This window comes from Pteropus alecto, unplaced genomic scaffold (assembly GCF_000325575.1).
Source record: "Pteropus alecto unplaced genomic scaffold, ASM32557v1 scaffold30, whole genome shotgun sequence".
In the NCBI taxonomy this organism is placed as follows: Eukaryota; Metazoa; Chordata; class Mammalia; order Chiroptera; family Pteropodidae; genus Pteropus; species Pteropus alecto.
In genome coordinates this window covers 3842617-3858930 of record NW_006429782.1, presented here as the reverse complement: position 1 = coordinate 3858930, position 16314 = coordinate 3842617, and the positions used below count along the sequence as shown (strand labels likewise).

General features: G+C 57.9%; 2 protein-coding genes across 4 annotated transcripts in view; both read left to right on the top strand.

Annotated features, from left to right (window-relative positions):
- The window catches only part of MLLT1 (MLLT1, super elongation complex subunit), a 56402-nt gene extending 49704 nt beyond the window's left edge, over positions 1–6698 (top strand). For both annotated transcript variants that reach the window (XM_025043505.1, XM_025043503.1), the window contains 5 exons: positions 733–841; positions 3193–3292; positions 3489–3560; positions 3722–3793; positions 4025–6698. In XM_025043505.1, the coding sequence (XP_024899273.1) occupies positions 733–841; positions 3193–3292; positions 3489–3560; positions 3722–3793; positions 4025–4153 (482 nt within the window). In that variant the 3' untranslated portion in view covers positions 4154–6698. The remainder of the gene's footprint in view (positions 1–732; positions 842–3192; positions 3293–3488; positions 3561–3721; positions 3794–4024) is intronic.
- Positions 6699–12683: 5985 nt separating this feature from the next.
- Positions 12684–16314, top strand: LOC112475764. 2 transcript variants are annotated; one of them, XR_003044849.1, is made up of 2 exons: positions 12684–13447; positions 15148–16314. XR_003044849.1 is itself a non-coding variant. In XM_025043497.1 (2 exons), exons 1-2 carry the CDS (start codon positions 14440–14442, stop codon positions 15568–15570), a joined length of 972 nt encoding a protein of 323 aa, XP_024899265.1. In that variant the 5' UTR covers positions 13465–14439; the 3' UTR covers positions 15571–16314. The 2 variants fall into 2 exon arrangements, 1 of the variants encoding a protein (XP_024899265.1); XM_025043497.1 differs by lacking the exon at positions 12684–13447 and adding an exon at positions 13465–14988.

Here is a 16314-nt window from a genome sequence, read left to right as displayed (position 1 = left end):
GAGGGGGAGAGAGGAGGGAGGGGGGTGTTTCGGGAGGGTTCTGACCTGGGATTCAGACATGCTGTCGCTGAGGGAGCCTGGGGGATGGGCTCAAGCCCACACTCTCTCCAGGGGCTCTTATCTTTAGGGAAAGGGGGGGCGGGACCTGCTGAAGTGGGATCACGTGACCACGGTAATTGAGGCCTTTGTGTCCCTCTGTTGCCTTGGTAACAGGAATATAAACCAAGATGCCGTCTGTAGGGGACTGGAACTGGGCGCCTCTGGAGAAAGGGGAGGACTGGGCTGGGAGAAGCGGAGGGGGTGCTGAGGGTTGGGCAGGCCGGGGTGGGGGCACGGGCCGGACAGGTGATCCTGTGGCCTGGGCTCTGGCTGCTCGCCCTCCCGGCAGGGCTGCCTGGGCCTGGCTCTAGGCAGAGGCTCTGACTTCAGCTCCTTTGGCTTTGGCTATGGAAGGGCCCTGTGGTCCTGCCTCGGACCAGGGGCCAGAGGCCTGTGAGCAGGGCCAGGAAGGTAGGGGATGTAGGGAAGCTAGAGGATCCCTTAGGGGTGGCCTTGGGGGCAGTCCTGGGAGCTAGGCGGCAGGCCCCACCTGGCCAGAGGGACTTGTAGGCGGGTTTGCGGGTGATTTTGGGGGGTTTCGTCAAGAAGCTCCATGTGGCCCTCGGTGCAGAGGGGACGCTGCAGGGCTCAGGCGCAGCCCTGACCGCTCTCCCGCTCCCTCGTGTCCCGCAGGCCCCCTGCGCTCCATGGTGGAGGACCTGCAGTCGGAGGAGTCCGACGAGGACGACTCTTCATCAGGCGAGGAGGCCGCCGGCAAGACAAGCGCAGGGAGGGATTCCAGGTGCCTGGGCCGCGGGGGAACCGGCGGGCCTGGCTGATGGGCAGGGCCTGGAGGAGGCGGGGCCAGGGCAGGGTGTCCCCGGGGTGAGGACAAAGGGGGCAGCTGAGCTTGCTGGAGGGCACTCTGCCCTGGGCCACGCTGTCTCTGCTGCTGGGCAGAGTGCAGGGGCCGTAGGCATCCTTCCTCCTGTCACTGGAAGGAGGGGCTGTCCGGCGGGGGGGCCACCACCGGAGAAGCGGGGGCAGCCAAGGGCTAGCCCTGATCTGAGGCGGAGGTGGGGTGTGGCTGGTTCCTCTCCTCTAGAGCCTGGGGACCTTTTTCCCCTTTCCCACGCGTGCGGCATGGGGTGAGGACAGACCCTGAGAACTGTCCAGTGGATACCCCAGACCCCTGGAACAAGCCCACTCGGGGAAGGTGTGCGTTCTCAGCCTCCAAATGGCAGCCTTGGCCCCAGGCCCGCAGAAAGGGTAGACCCCAGTCGGTGGCCGGTCAGGCCCAGATCCAGCCCCTTCTCCGTGGAAGCCAAGGCCCTTGGGCCTCAGCGGCTCCTTAAACCAGGCTGGTCACTGGGTCCGGTCTGCCAGCAGAGGCGTGCCCCGTCGGTGCTCGTGGGCAGTCTGTGTCGGGGTGGCTGGCGAGCCCTGCCGCCTTGAGGGTCTGGCTGTGGGCAGTCTGAGGCGGTGGCCCAGTGGGCTGGGGCGCGAGGAGAACCACCCAAGTCCCAGGAGTGGGTCCCCAATAGGTCCCCAGCCATCCCTGCTGGCACCATTCAGTGTGGACTCCGACTGGACGGGAGGAGCAGGGACCTAGGAGGGCTGACAGACACGGGTCCCGTTCTCCAGGGGGTCCCACGGTGGTGCAGGGACCAAACGTGCAGCAGCACTGTGAGTGTCCCCTGCTAGAGGCAGACGTGGTGGGCCAGGTGGGGTTCCCTGGGCACCAGGAGCGGCCTCACGTCCATGGTCAGGGCAGGGGCCACAAAGACCCTGACGCTGGTGCTGCTGCTGCTTGGGATGAGCTGGCCAAGCCCCATCTCATCCTGGTCTGCTCCCCAGGGGGCCCACAGTCTGCCACGGCCCCCGGCTACTGCCCGGTGGACCTGAGGAAGAGAAGGAAGCCAGGGGTGCGCAGGGCGATGAGGCCATGCCTGGGTCTGGCCACTGCGATAATGTCGCTTGGGTGACGAGGAGACGCTGCCTGCCTTTCTCCCTGGAGTGATTCGCAGCCGGGAAGTTGGAGGCCTGAGCTTAGGGCCTTAGGGGAGAGCAGGTGCCCCAGAGCCCAGTGCTCACTGTGGGCGAAGTTCACCAGGGAAACGGACGGCCTCGATCTCGGGGGGAGTAAGACAGATGCCCGAGACCCGGGCTCCTCACAGCTCCCTGGCGTTTCCCGGCACTGCCTTTGTGGTGGGGCTTTATGGTTTTAGGCAGAGGGGAAGGTGGCAGGCGGGATCTGCCACGTTGTAGATTTGGAGGAACCATTGTCAGGCTCCCCCTCGCTGGATGAAGCCCAAAATGTCCATGAGGGACTGGGGATCCCAGACAGAGCCTCTCCCAAGGGGGCCCCCAGGGGGGCAGGGCAGAGGGTGGGCCTGTTCCGCCCCCCAGAGGGCTGGAGAGGAATTTGCTTCCTCTATATCCCTCCCTCTCTTCTCCAAGAGATTCTGGAAAAATCGAAAGGACTGTATCAGCTCATGTGCACAGAGGGCGTGAGCGAAGCGTGAGTCTGAGGGGAGGCTGTCCAGCCTGAGCTAGCCGGGGATTTTGGATGTTGAGTAACCACGCTCACCCTTGCCTCCCCAACAGCAGTGACCATGCGTCACTGTGAGCCAGCCCCTGCCCCGCACGCTCCTCTCGGAGACGTATCTTATGGGCGAGGAAATGGAGGCGCAGGCCCCCAGGAGCTTCGAGGTTGAGCTGCCACCAGACACACCATGGCCAGCGCCCTGCCACCGGGGACTGCCCCTGCGGTCACTGAGGGAGCCTGCCGTCCAGCTGAGGTGGGACCCGCGCGTCCCCTCAGTGGACCTTGAAGGCGGCCCCACCTGTAGGACCACGTGAAAGGAGCCGAGCCCAGCCTCGGCGGACCGGCGGCGGGGCAGGAGCCCCAGGGTGCCCTGCCACTCTGGGGTCGCCCGCACGCCCGTTTCCTGTTTCGCGTGTCAGTGGCCACCCAGGGCTAAGTGGGCCCGGTCTCCCAAGCTCTGTTGGGCTCAGGCGTCGCTCACAGGGAGGGGCTGGCCGTTCGGCACGTGTGGTCAGGCTCGGGGCCCGGCGCAGCAGGGTGGCGAACGCCTGACAGGGCCGTGTCCCTCGTTCACCGTGTCCCTTGTTCTCCGTGTCCCTTGTCAGGCTGAGCTTCAGTGACAGCGACAGTGACAACAGTGCCGACTCCTGCCTGCCTAGCCGCGAGCCCCCGCCCCCCAAGAAGCCGCCCCCGCCCAGCAGCAAGGTGAGCCCAGCAGCTACAGCCTGTGGGAGGAGGTCTCCGTGGTGGGCAGGTCTCCGTCAGGCCCCCGAGGTCTGTCTGCTCCCCAGGATGGGCTTCCTTTGCCGTTGGGGGCCAGATGAGGGCTGTTGGAGAGCCTGCGGGGCGCTGGGGAGGGGCACAGGTAGGAGCTGAGCGCAGATCCCAACTCGCCCTGCAGGCATCAGGCCGGAGGAGCCCGGAGCCCTGCAGCAAGCCGGAGAAGGTCCTCAAGAGGGGCGCCTATGACAAGGTGGGGCTCAGGTGCGGTGGGCGGGACCCAGGGTTTCAGAACGGGACAGGCCAGCCCAGGTGTGCCGAGCCCTCCTCTGTCCTGGGCCACGGCCGAGGTGGGCAGGGCCGGACATTCAGATGGGCCGAGGCCTTCCACTCAGTGCCATGTGCTGCCCGCAGGCCTACACGGACGAACTCGTGGAGCTGCACCGGAGGCTGATGGCTCTGCGGGAACGCAACGTGCTGCAGCAGGTACCAGGAGGGCGGCTGCCCTGGCCCTTTGGTCCTGGCCGAGGACACGGATGATCTCAGATGGGTCCCTGGGGCAGGGCGTGCCCATGAGGCCTGCAGGCTGCCGGATCCCTTACTGTAGCCCCAAGGAGCTGCCTCCTCCTCCTCCTCCTCCTTGGGGGGCTGGTCAGGGGTGGGGCCACCCCAGCCCTAGCTCCTGTCCCCTGAAGCCATTCTGCCACCACATTCCAGATCGTGAACCTGATCGAGGAGACTGGTCACTTCAATGTCACCAACACCACCTTCGACTTCGACCTCTTCTCCCTGGATGAGACCACCGTGCGCAAGCTGCAGAGCTACCTGGAGGCCGTGGCCACATGACCCTGGGCCGGGTGCCCGGCCCCTGTCACCGGGGTCCCGGGAGGCCACCCCTGGGCCCCGCCTGCCTTCCTCTCTCTCGACTCGCCCGCCCGCAGCACTGCCTTAGTCACCGCCCTGTCCTTGGCCCACACGGCCAGCTGCACTTTCCTCGTTGGCTCCCTGGCCTGCCCTCCCCACCAGCTCACCGGGAGCCCTGGGGCCAAGGGGGGCTGGGCCGGCGCTGCTACTGCTGCTCCCCAACACTCAGGGGCCGTCACCTGGGCCCCCCTTGGAAAGCGGCTTGTGTCGAAGGCAGCGCAGGGTCTCATTTTCGTAGAGGAATGAGTATGCCCGGCGGTGGGAGCCTCGCTCCGTGGTGGGGCATGCGTCACGGTGTCACTACTCAGGCTCGTCTGAGCAGCCGGGGTACCGCCTCCAGCCCCCCAAACGGTTCAGACGCGCCTGCCGCACCCAGGACCTCAGGGGCCCGCTGCGCCAGGCGGGGCCCCGGCCCGTCCTCCATGTGAGCGGGGCGCAGCCCTCTGCTCTCACTGCCGGGCCCCATGCTGTCCAGTCCTCACGTGTGTGCGAGTGCGCGGAGGGTGCCAGAGCCGTGGCCGGGGCAGCGGTGCCCGTGGGGGGTGGGGGGCGAGTAGGGCGGGACTTTGAGGGTAAGATGTCTCCACTGGTCTTGTCGGGCCGGAGGCCGAGCCGGAGCGCCAGCTGGCCTCCTCCAGGTGCAGGGAGGACCCCCTCCCTCGGTGGTACGAGGACACCCGTCCTCCGGGGACTCGGAAGGCGCAGCCCGGGGCCTGTGAACACGACGACGGGGCAGTGAGCCCTCCCGCGCCCGGTCGCACTGGCGGCCGTCTCCAGGAGCCGCCCCCGGGCCCCAGCCGCTGCAGGCCGCCACTTGCGACGGGTCCCGGGGCTCAGCCGCTCTCTCTTTCATAGGATCCTCTTCCTCCCTTCTGTTGATCGAGTCTTCGAACGTTGAAAAAAAAAATGAGCTTTTGCCAAATAAGACGGGATAGCGTGTGGAGTCTTTCGAGGAGCGTCAGGACTCAGAGCCAGTCCCTCACGCCCAGCCCTGCCGGCGGCGGGCCCTCCAGGCACGGCTGTCCCTCTGGTTTGGGCCTGGCCCTCCCGTTTCTGCCATTCACAGCCCCCGAGCCCAGATGCTCCAAGGGCCGGGCCGGTTCCTCCCCACTCTGGCCCACCTGCAGTGGGTCTGCTGGGCGCTGGGGACCTGTTGGCTCAGCCTCTCTTTCCCCAGACCTCGACTCAAGGCTCCTGTGGGCCTCCACCCCTGACTTTTGCCCTGAACGAGATGTGGGAAAAAGGACGGGGGGCCCGGAGGTGGGCTCACTCTCTCCCTTCAACCCACTGTCAATCAGCCTCCCAGTCCCAGAGTTCCAGCATGGGGAGCACCACGCTCCCCTTCCCTGTGGTCCCCGACTCCTATGCCCCTGTTCTGATTCTGTCTGTCACGCCCTGGGGAGCCCTGTCTCCCAGGCGCCCCGAACTCCGGCCTTCCTGGGAGCACTCTCGGGGGAGGCCCGAGAGCCGTCAGCGGAAAGCACCATGACTCCTCGCCACCCACTCGGGTTCTCCTGGTCCCACTGCTTCGAGGTATCAGGAAGAGGTCAGGCCTGGGTGACAGGTGCTGTGCTGTCACCGTTCCCTTCCCCAGGCAGGCCAGCAATACTCCGAAATGGGCACCTTTCTTCTCTGGAAAATCTCCAAGACATTGGACGGAAGGAACTGGCCTGAGCAGGCTGCTCCAGCAGCGGCGGCTGCCCGGCCCTCTCTGTGCAGAGGCTGCCGGGGTCACAGGCAGGAGACCCTGCTCCAGGATGCTGGCCTTCCTCCTCCACCAGGACCTCCCGGAAGGGACCGCAGGCTCCACATGGCGACATGGGCGCCTGCCGCCTTGGAGCCAGGCCCTCCAGCCCGCTCATAATGGCAGCACTAAGCGGCTCTTCCTGCTGTTTCCAGGGCCTTAGGAAGCACCGACCATTTCTCAGTTACCTCCTCTGGCCAGAAGGCCTCCAGTGCTGTCCCCTGGAGCTGCTCTGGGCCAAGTGCTGGCCTGTGACCGCCTGATGGACGTGCCAGGCAGCCAGGGCCCCGACTGCAGCACCCCCAGCTGCTCCCCTCCCCCACCCCCAGCTGCCCGGCAGCTGGGCCCGCGAGGGCTCTGGGGACGCTTCCATAGGAAGGGGCCGGCACTTTGTGATTGCCGCGCGTTTAGCGGCAAGCCCCCTGCCCCAGTGCGAACCCCTGTGTCTTGCTATCTCCTGAACAAAATGTAAACCGACGCCTGAAAGCAAAAGGTATCGAATACCTTTCTTACCCATAAGGGTTTTTACAAAGAATGTGTCTCACTAGGAACTAGGACACACCGGCCCAAGACCAACTCCCGGGCAAAAGGAATAAGGAGAATCGTGTTTGTAATAAGTTACAGGATTGTTTCTGTCCTGGATTTTAAACTTTTTGTTAAATTGTGAAATTATGGAGGAATTTTATAGAAAAAAAGTGAAATAAAGTCAGATGGGAAAGCAGACCTGCGTGTAGGGCCTCGTGCGTCCGCTTGGCTCCTCCTGCTGTGGAGTTGGTGGGGGACACGAAGGACCGTGGCGCCCCTCGTTCCTGCTCCCTGTTTCAGTGCTTCCGGGTCAGGACCAGGCTTGGGGGGTGGAGCGGGGGAGGGCAGCAGGACTCGGGACGGAGTGTGAGCAAGGTTGGTGTCCTGCAAGAATAGAGATGATGCCACCAGAAATCCCAGAGGAGCAATGCGACGGAGGACTGTCTCAGGTCTTGCTTTTGATGGGATGTTCTTTCCTCGGAAGCTGACAGCAAGGTTTGGGTTGAAAGGCCTGGCTTCAGAAGACGGGCGGGTTGGTGGGTGGAGGAATGGATGGGTCGGTCGATGGGAGGATGGGAGGAGTGGGTGGGTGGCTGGATGATAGAAAGTGACATAGAAAAATGTGGGCAAAGACATCCTCTGCTGGAAGCTGGGGTGCCCATCTGCCAGTTCAGGTGTGTTTTGCTTTGGACTCGAGTGTGGTAGAGCTGAGCGAGCCCCAAGGGGACAAAGCTCCCTCAGGCCCCATCGAAGCAGCCCTTTCTACTCTGTGGGCTCTAGCTCATCCAGAAATTCTGTGGTCAACATGGAGGCCAATACCTCGGGGGACCGCTGGCCACGCCAGGGCACTCAGCGGTCCCTCCCTTCTAGTTGGTGGCCAGAAGTTCCATTTCCAGCATCAAGGCTGTGGCCCCTCCTGCCCGTATCTTTCCTATTGGAGAGAGATTCTACAGGCCTTTTGGGACAGTTTCTGATCTGACCTCCTGAAGTAGGAACAGAGCGAAAGAGGGTCTAGAAGGGACCTCGCGGTTCCCAGACTCCCACGATGCACTGGAAGGATCACTTGAGTGAAAAATACAGCGGGGCTTGCTGTAGGTGCTAAGAATTATCGACGCTTCACGAGCACTTGAAGTCGGTACTGCCATCAGAATCCCCATCGACATGGAGAAACCGCATCTTAAGAGTTGACCTGCCTATGATGGTACAGCTGGCAGGTGCATTTCTGAGACTCCAGCCCAGGTATGTGATGGTGTTGCTTTCGACGGCTCATGTTTGTTTGTATTTACCCACACGATCACCCCTCGTATCACTGCCATCTCTCGCCCTGTGGTTCCCTGTGTCATCGTGTCCCTCGAGCCCGAAGAATTCTCATTAGCATTTCATTTGCTACAGTAATGAATTCTCTCAGCTGCTACTCTTGCAGAAAAACTTCATCTTTGTAAGGATATTTTTGCTAGGTAGAGCGTTCTAGGCTGGCAGGTATTTACTTTCCAAACTTCATTGTCTTTTGGCTTCCATTGTTCCTGTTGAGAAGTCAGCTGTTAAGTCTCATTGTTGCCTCTTTGAGGATAATGTGTCTTTTTGTCTCCGGTGCTTTTCGTTTGTTTACAACACAAATTTGTTTTCATACAGTCCGGGGCTCAGAGGCCTGAAAAATCAGTTTCATGGAGTTAAAATCAAGGTGTTGTGATGCCTGCGTTTTTTCTGGAGGCTGAAAGGGAGATTTTCTTTCCTTGCCTTTCGGAGCTTCCAAAGGCTGCTGCAATCCTTGGCTTGTGGCCCCTTCCAACTTCAGATCTCTGTGACCTCTGCTCCTGTTTTTACTTCCTTCTGGTACTTTTAAGAGATTTTCTTTTTGTCTTTTGGTTGGAAACAGATTCATATGTTTTGGTGACTTCTTTCTTTTATCAGTATGGCACCTCTGTCCCTTTTAAATGTTTTCACCTAGAATTTTTTTTTCCAATCTTAAATTTTAGATTTCTATTTTGCTGATGCAGGCGGAAGTGTGAAGGTCCCCAGGGCATGCATGCTGCGAGCAGCGGCCCTCATCCTGCTTCTTTCTCTTCTCTAGCTTATTGTTACATGTCCTCTGAGAGCCCTGTGTGCACAAGCAAGACGTAGCTCCTTTCACAAACGGTAACGCTTTTTTTCTTAATACGTCTTAGAGTTCATTCTGAATTAGTGTATTGAGTAACTGCACCATAACTTACATAACTAGTCCTGCTGGACGACATTTAGACCATTTTCCCTCGTTCACTTCTGTGACTGCCCATAACTACACACGTGAACGTGTGCAACTGGATGGGTCTATAAGCAGTGGCTCCGGCAATGGAGTTGCCTGTTTTTTCTGCTGGGTTTCTTGGTGTTCGTGTGTTTGTGTTTGTATGCTTGTGTGTCTGTATTTCTATGAGCTCCTTATAGACTATGTAGCTCTTTGCAATGGATTATATTCCCCCAGTTTGCCTTTAATTTTTGTTTATGGCATTTCTCCCATACTGAGGTCTTAGATTTTTATTGACTAAGCATTTTTTAATGAAAAATTTTGAATTAAAAATTTTTTCAATCAAAAATTTTCAATTGTAGTTGACATTCAATATTATATATGAATTTCAGGTGCACAGCATAGCGATTAGACATTTAGGTAACTTATGAAGTGATCCCCATGAAAAGTCTAGTACCCACCTGACACTATATGTAGTTATTACAATATTATTGACTATATTCCCTGTGCTGTGCTTTATATCCTGTGACTATTTTGCAACTGCCAATTTGTACTTCTTAATCCCTTCACCTTTTTTACCCATCCTTCCAATTCCCTCCCATCTGGCAACGATCAGTTTCTATCTATGAGTTTGTTTCTGTTGTGTTTGTTCATTCGTTTGTTTGTTTTTTAGATTCTACATATAGGTGAGCCATATGGTCTTTCTCTCTCTGACTTATTTCACTTGGCATAAGACCCTGTAGGTCCATCCATGTTGTCACAAATGGTAAGATTCCATTCTTTTTTATGGCCGAGTAATATTCCATTGGATATCAGTACCACATCATCTCAATTTTTTGAGGAACCTCCAAACTTTTCCATAGTGGCTGCACCAATTTGCAATCCCACCAACAAAGAGGGTTCCCTTTCTCCACATCCTTGTCAGCACTTGTTATTCCTTGATTTATTGATGCTGGTTATTCAGACAGGTGGGAGGTGATATCTCATTGTGGTTTTAATTTGCATTTCTCCGATGATCATCGATCGAGCCCCTTTTCATACTGGTCATCTGTATGTCTTCTTTGGAGAAATGCCTGTTCAGGTCATCTGCCCATTTTTAAGTCAGATTGTCTTTTTGGTATTACGTTGTATTTCTTTCTATGTTTTGGATACTAACCCCTTATCAAATGTGTCACTGGTGGACGTCTTACCCCGTTCAGTCAGTTGTCTTTTTGTTTTGTTGATGGTTTCCTTGCTTCGTCGGATGTAGTCCCATTTATTTTTTTCTTTTGTTTTCCTTGCTCTAGGAGACATCTATATTAAGCTTTTCTTTAAATGGTTTTTGGGGTTTTAGTCCTTGTTTAGAATGATTTAAAAAAAAAAGAAAAAACAGTCCTCATGGTTTCTCCCCGGAATTTAATCATTTCTCCCCTTTTTCTCCCTCCCTCCCTCCATCCCTTCTTTCTTTCTCAGCTTTCAGTTTGTTCCATGTGGGGCTTATCTTGCTTTAAGTTAGGGCCACAACCCTATTTCCCCAATAGCAACACAGGCGATCCATCCCCATTTATTGAATAATCTCTTTCCTCTACGTATTTGAAACACCATCCTTATTGCATCATTCAGTTTCTGCATATATTTGCATTTTTTCCTGGTGTCTCTCTGTGTGTTTAATAATGCCCCATCACTGAGCTATTCATTACTGCTGCTCTATAATTTATTTGCTATCTGGTAGCGGGCGAGTCCTCCTTCCTTCTTTTTCTTTTTTTCTTTTTCTTTTTAGAATTTTCCCAGATATTCTTGCATGTCTGTTTTTCCATATAACCTAATCAGCATAATTTAAGATATTTTTATCTTACTGTTCTGAAGTTCATGTTTACATTCTATTTTTAATTCTAATTTTTGAAAAGATCCTCGCTGGCATTTGCTGGGCTCCTGGAGACTTCCCAGCCATTCTCTCTCCAGATTCTCCCTTTCCTCTTCTCTCCTCCTCCTGGACGTCCTATGATGTTAGCCAGACCCTCCAGGATTCACCTGTCAGGTCTCTAACCAGCTCCCATTATGCGTATGTTATACCTTTTGTAATTGTACCGCAGTTCTTGGATATTCTGATTCTATTCATTCATTCATTCATTCATTCTCTCTCTCTCTCTCTCTCTCTTTCTCTCTCTCTCTCTCTGTCTCTCTTTCTCTCTTTCTCTCTCTCTCTCTCTGTCTCTCTCTCTCTGTCTGTCTCTTTCTTTCTGTCTCTCTCTCTTTTTTCTCTGCTTTCCAGTTTGAGAAGTTTCCACTGACATGCCTCGAAGTGTCCTGATTGTTTCCAGCTGTGTCCAGTTTGCTGATGAGACCGTCAGTTTCTTATGTGCCAGTGCTCTTGATTTCTAGCATCTCCTTTTGATTCCTCGAGCTTCCATCTCCCTGCATACTCATCTGTGCTTGCACCTTGTCCAGTAGACCTCGTAGCATATTAATTATGATTGTTACAAGTGCACGACCTGATCATTACAAAAGCTCTGCCTTTTGGCATGTGTCGTAAGTTGTTGGAAGCTGGAGTGGCGCCCTGGGTACAAGGAACGGAGGTAAATAGGCCTTCAGGCTTGCGTTCCTCTGGCTAGGAGTTAGAGGTTTCACTGCATGTTGTAGCTGGGGGAGTCATAGGCTAAAATTTCTTCGGGTGTCCTTGTTTTCGCCTCCCCTGCCCTCACAGGTGTCCCCAGAGACTCCTTTTAGAATCAGGTCTGCGCCTCATAGTTCTTTCCATCCGAAATCCTGTTGTCACACGGGAGCCCCACTGACGTGATGGTGACATGTGGATGGGGGGAAGCGTTCTATGCTTGTGGCCTGTTAAGCTTGTGCCCTTGGATCGTGACCTTCACAGGTGCTTTCAGCTTTCTTTTTTTTTTCCCCCATCTTAGCTGAGAGGAAGGATAGGCAGGGCTGGGGTTAGGTATTTCCCTTCCCCCAGCTCAGGTAGGGTGAAACTGCCCTGGAGGGCAGGTCTTTGTCAAGGGGAGCAGAATGCAGAGACGTTTCACAGCAGAGGCTCCGCCTCCTGGCGGGGCTCCCAGAGGCAGAGCTCGGCCGGCCCTGCCCCCTCACACCCCCCACCAAGGCTGGGTCTTTAGTTTTATCTCCCCATCTCATCCACGCTTGGTCTCCTGCTGTTAGGCAAAGGCCCTTCCTACCATCGGATGCTGGCTCCGGTGGGCGTCCCTGCTCCACAGAAGCTTTGATTCTCCACATCTGCCTCGCCTGCTGCCGAGGAGGGGAAGAGTTGCTTAGACCTATCAGTGACCTCGATTCACTGATAAGTCTAAGAAGAGTCGTCGATTCGCAGTTTTTCAGGTCACGAGGACGGAAATGACAGCTTCCAAGCTCTTTTCCACTCAGGCTGCAAACCATCCGGCCAGCTCTCCACATTGGTTTCTCAGATGTGCCTTCCTGGTGTTTCTCCAAGGAAACAAGCTCTGTGTCCTTGGGAGTGAGGTCCGTATACAGCCTCCCTCCTGCCGCCAGCCGTCCCGATGCTTCACGGTTCTTGTTTGTGTGCCTGACCCTTGAGGGAGGGTCTCCTTGAGGATGTCCTGGGCCGTGACAGCCTCTTCAGGCCCCATCTGAGCCTTGCTTACAGCCATGCCCCCTGCCTGAGCCAAGGGGCCCACTGTCCACCACGGCCTTGGGGGCTGTTCTCACCTCCTCTCTGGATCGCGTGCAGCGTGCAGTTTAGGTCTCCCAGGCGGTTCTGTCCAGCCCATGTGTGACTCCCTGAACCCAGGTCCCTCAATATACAAACAAGAGCAGGTCTCAGCCCTTCCCTTCCTCGGGCGCGGGGTTGGGTCCTCAACCCTCAAGTTGCAGACTGGTTCTGGTCTGTGGCCTGTTGGGAACCGGGCCATACAGCAGGTGGTGAGTGGCAGGCCAGCGAGCGAAGCTCCATCTGCATTCGCAGCCGCTCCCCAGCGCCGACATCACTGCCTCAGCCCCATCTCAGATCGTCAGGCATTAGATTCTCATAGAAGCACCAGTCCCTGGTGCCACAAAGGTTGGGGACCGCTGCCTGGGTGCACCTCAGGGTGACTGTGGACAGCCGTCTCCCGAGAGGATTCCAAGCCTGTGCACCCACAGCCTCTCACTTAAAGAATGTGCATATTTCTCGGAGGAAAAGCAGCTCACGAATTTCACCCGTCACTTGGCGTCTCTCCCAGAGCCCTCAGCGTGGAGCTCGGCACCCACCCGCACTGTTGACACCACGGGGCCCCTCCTGGGCACTGTGGGGTATTGGGTAGCACCCACCACCCAGTCGTGACAGCCCCAGATGTCTCCAGACATCGCCAGTGTCCCGTGGGGGGCAGTTACCCCAGATAAGAACCACTGCTTTAGTGAAACCATTTTATTGATCTTTCACATTTAAATTTAAAATGCTTCCTAGGCCTCTCACTGGGAGCCATTTCCCTCCTCTAGAAAGCAGCTCCTGGGTAGGTGTCAAAGAGGACAGGCGAGGACAGGGGACTGCGGCGCGCCCCGAAGGAGGGAGCTCACGGGCTCTTTCCCACTGCTAGTAGTTGTCGTCCTTGTAAAAACTCTCAATTTCGGCTTGGTATATCTTGGCCACTATGGCCCTCTTCAGCTTCGTGGTCGCCCCTGCGACAGAGTCGACAAGCTAGGGCCTTCTCTCTCCCCCGCCAGGAGTCCCCAGCAGCGCTGACTGGACGCGGCGTCGGTGGCCGGGTTTGTTCAGAGACGCAGAGGGGTAAGTGGTGCCGGCGCAGGAGGCCCTGACTCAGGAGCCCGGAAAAGGGGTGCAGTGGGCCCGTCCCCAAGTGCCCTGTGAACGTCCGTGCCACACACGGACGGCGGCCGCGCCCGCGCGGGAGGCTCGTCAGAGGAGGGGCTGGTTACAGACGCGGACGCCAGGGAGCCCAGCCCCCCGCGGGAGCCCGACCCGGTCTCTGGGGCCAGGACCGCTTCCCCAGCCGCGCGCGCTCACCCAGCTCCCCGCCAGCCACGGAGAAGTCCGTCTCCAGGATGGCCCACTTCGCGATCCTGGCACTGTCCGAGGCGGCCTCTGCGTTGGCAGCGACGATCCCCTGCCCGATGAACTCCATGACCACTGGGTCTCCATCGTCAATGATGTCTGACAGCCTGGTGGACGGGCTTCTGAGCTGCCGGCAGAAGGCGATGGCCTCGCTGGTCAGCATGTCCCGAGGCTGTCCTGTGTCCGTGTTGACCTGACACTATCATTTAGGGATGAGGGGTCAGGCAGCCCTTGAACTGCCGCCACACCCGCTAGTGGCCCCCAAGCCCAGCTCCCAATACTGGGGATTTGTCCTTGAGGCTCACACATCACTGTCACCTCGACCCTGGGAGGTTAGGGTCCCCATCCCCACTGTCCAGAGGAAAAAACAAGGGCTCGGCTAGGAAGGACTTGCTCAGTGCTGCCTGGCCTCCTAGGGGTCAGAAGGGCCAGACTCGGGGCCATCTGCTGTCTCTCTGGGGTCACCAGGAGCCCCCCACAATAGGGAATGACTAGAATCCTGGGCTTGGTGCCCTGGGAGCTGGCACTGAGTGACTATTGCTCCTCTCCCAGACTCAGTTTCCCCATCTTGAAACAAGGATGGCAGCCCCCATCCAGCCGGCATCCCAGATTGCCACGTGGCTCAAGGACAGCCCCACGGTACCTTCAGCGTGAGCAGGGCACACAGATACGGGGCGTCCTGGCCCACCAGCACGGCGTAGTGGACGATGGGGACATACTTCTTCACCCGCTCCTCGATGGGGTTCGGGTTGATCCTCTCGCCTGAACTGAGGGTGATGACATCTGCATGTGGAACAGGGAGCTGTGTCGCGTCTCTGAGAAGCTGTCCCATCGGCTCTCGTGGCAGCCTCGGGCGGGCCCTCGGATACCGTCCCAAGGCAGAACGAGGGGGTGCCTGGAGCCCTCAGCTGCCCCTCGCTGCCCAGAGACACCCGATGCAGCCCAGGCAAAGGGCACCCCTTCCTCTGAGCTGGACCTCAGCCCTCCGTCCCCGCGCGGTGCCCAAGCTGCACGATGCCCACGGCAGCCGTGGGGGCCAGAGGCAGAGAGCAGCTCAAGGCCCGGCCCCGCTCACCCCTGACGCTGCCCACGACGTAGAGGAACTCTTCAGTGTCCAGGAAGCCCAGGTCCCCCGTGTGCATCCAGCCGTGGTAGTCCATCTTCTCCCGGGTGGTGGTCTCGTCGTTGAGGTACCCCATGAAGATGTTCCGGCCCCAGATGTGGATGTCCCCACTGTCCTGTTTCTGCACCCTGGTGTAGGTGCCAGGGAGAGGCTTCCCACAGCTGGGGACAGTGGACAGGGAGGGGCACTGGCCACTCGGCTGGACGACAGCCCCACTGCGGGGGGGGACACCCCGCTCACCGCCTCTCTGTCCCCACCACACAAGCGTTCAGATCTGTGTCTTCTCTTTCAGCTCCTAGGATCCCCTGCACCCAAAGTAGGGGGCAGATGGAGAAGGAAGCAGGGTGCGGACCCCCTGGGAGAGGGAGCCTGGCAACCTCAACTCAGAGCCAGGCTCGGGCACATGGACGCAGCACACTCAGCCCCCCTGGCCACCAGGAGGTCACAGACAAGCACAGGGACAAGGCGAGCCACAGATAAACTCAAGACACCTTTTGGGCGGAACCGATTGCTGCCGAAGGCATCTGGACAAGAGAGAACGAACACGCCGCAGGCAAGAGCGGGGGCCCTGCTTCTCGCCTGGAAACGGGGGGCTGGGCCTCGGCCCTCGGAGCTTCGGGTTCCAAGAAGGGCTCCCCAAGTCTGGAGACTCAGGGCGGGACTTTGGAGCTGGTCCCGCCATCACCCGGGACACACCCCACATGGGCTGGATTGAGTCACCCCAGATTTCCAGGTTGAAGTCCTAACCCTTAATGAGATGGTGTTTGGAAGTGGGTCGGTTCCGATGAAGTTCCTCAGGATGGTATTGGTGCCCTTGAAGAGACACCAGAGAGCTCGCTCTATTTCTTTGCGTGTGAGGGCACAGGGGGGAGCCGGCCACCTCTGAGCCAGGAAGGAGGCCTTCGCCCAGAACTGAGCGGCGGCGCCTGGGTCTCGGACGTCCAGCCCCTGGGACTGGGAGGTGAATTTCCGTGGTTCAGGCCCGTTCTGTGACGGCAGCCTGAGCTGAGCACCGCCCTCGGAGGGCAGGGACCAGGCCTGCCTAGAAGCGCACCCTCCAGCACAGCACAAACTCCACGTTCAAACTCAGATGCTCCCTGAACGAATGAGTGAACAGCCCAACAAATGGATGGAGAACTGCTCGAGAGGCTTCCTTATGCTCCTGTTCTGCCGGCTGAGTTCCCTTTGGCTAACCCCACGTATCCTCCATCGGTCTGTTCCAGGAGCACCGATCACACAGCAGGGAGTTTTGACCTTGGCTCCCTGCCGTGACCCCAGACAGCGATCACTCAACACCGACCAAAACGAGAACAGGCTCCCCAGCAGGCATTGTTGGTCTGCGGAGTGGAAACTGAATGCCAGCGCCCAGTGTGGCTGTAACTGTGGCCAGGTCACCTCTCCTTCCTTCAGCCCCCTTGCCTGCCCCTTTTCCGCCCCGTCTGTCCACATTTGGGGGTCA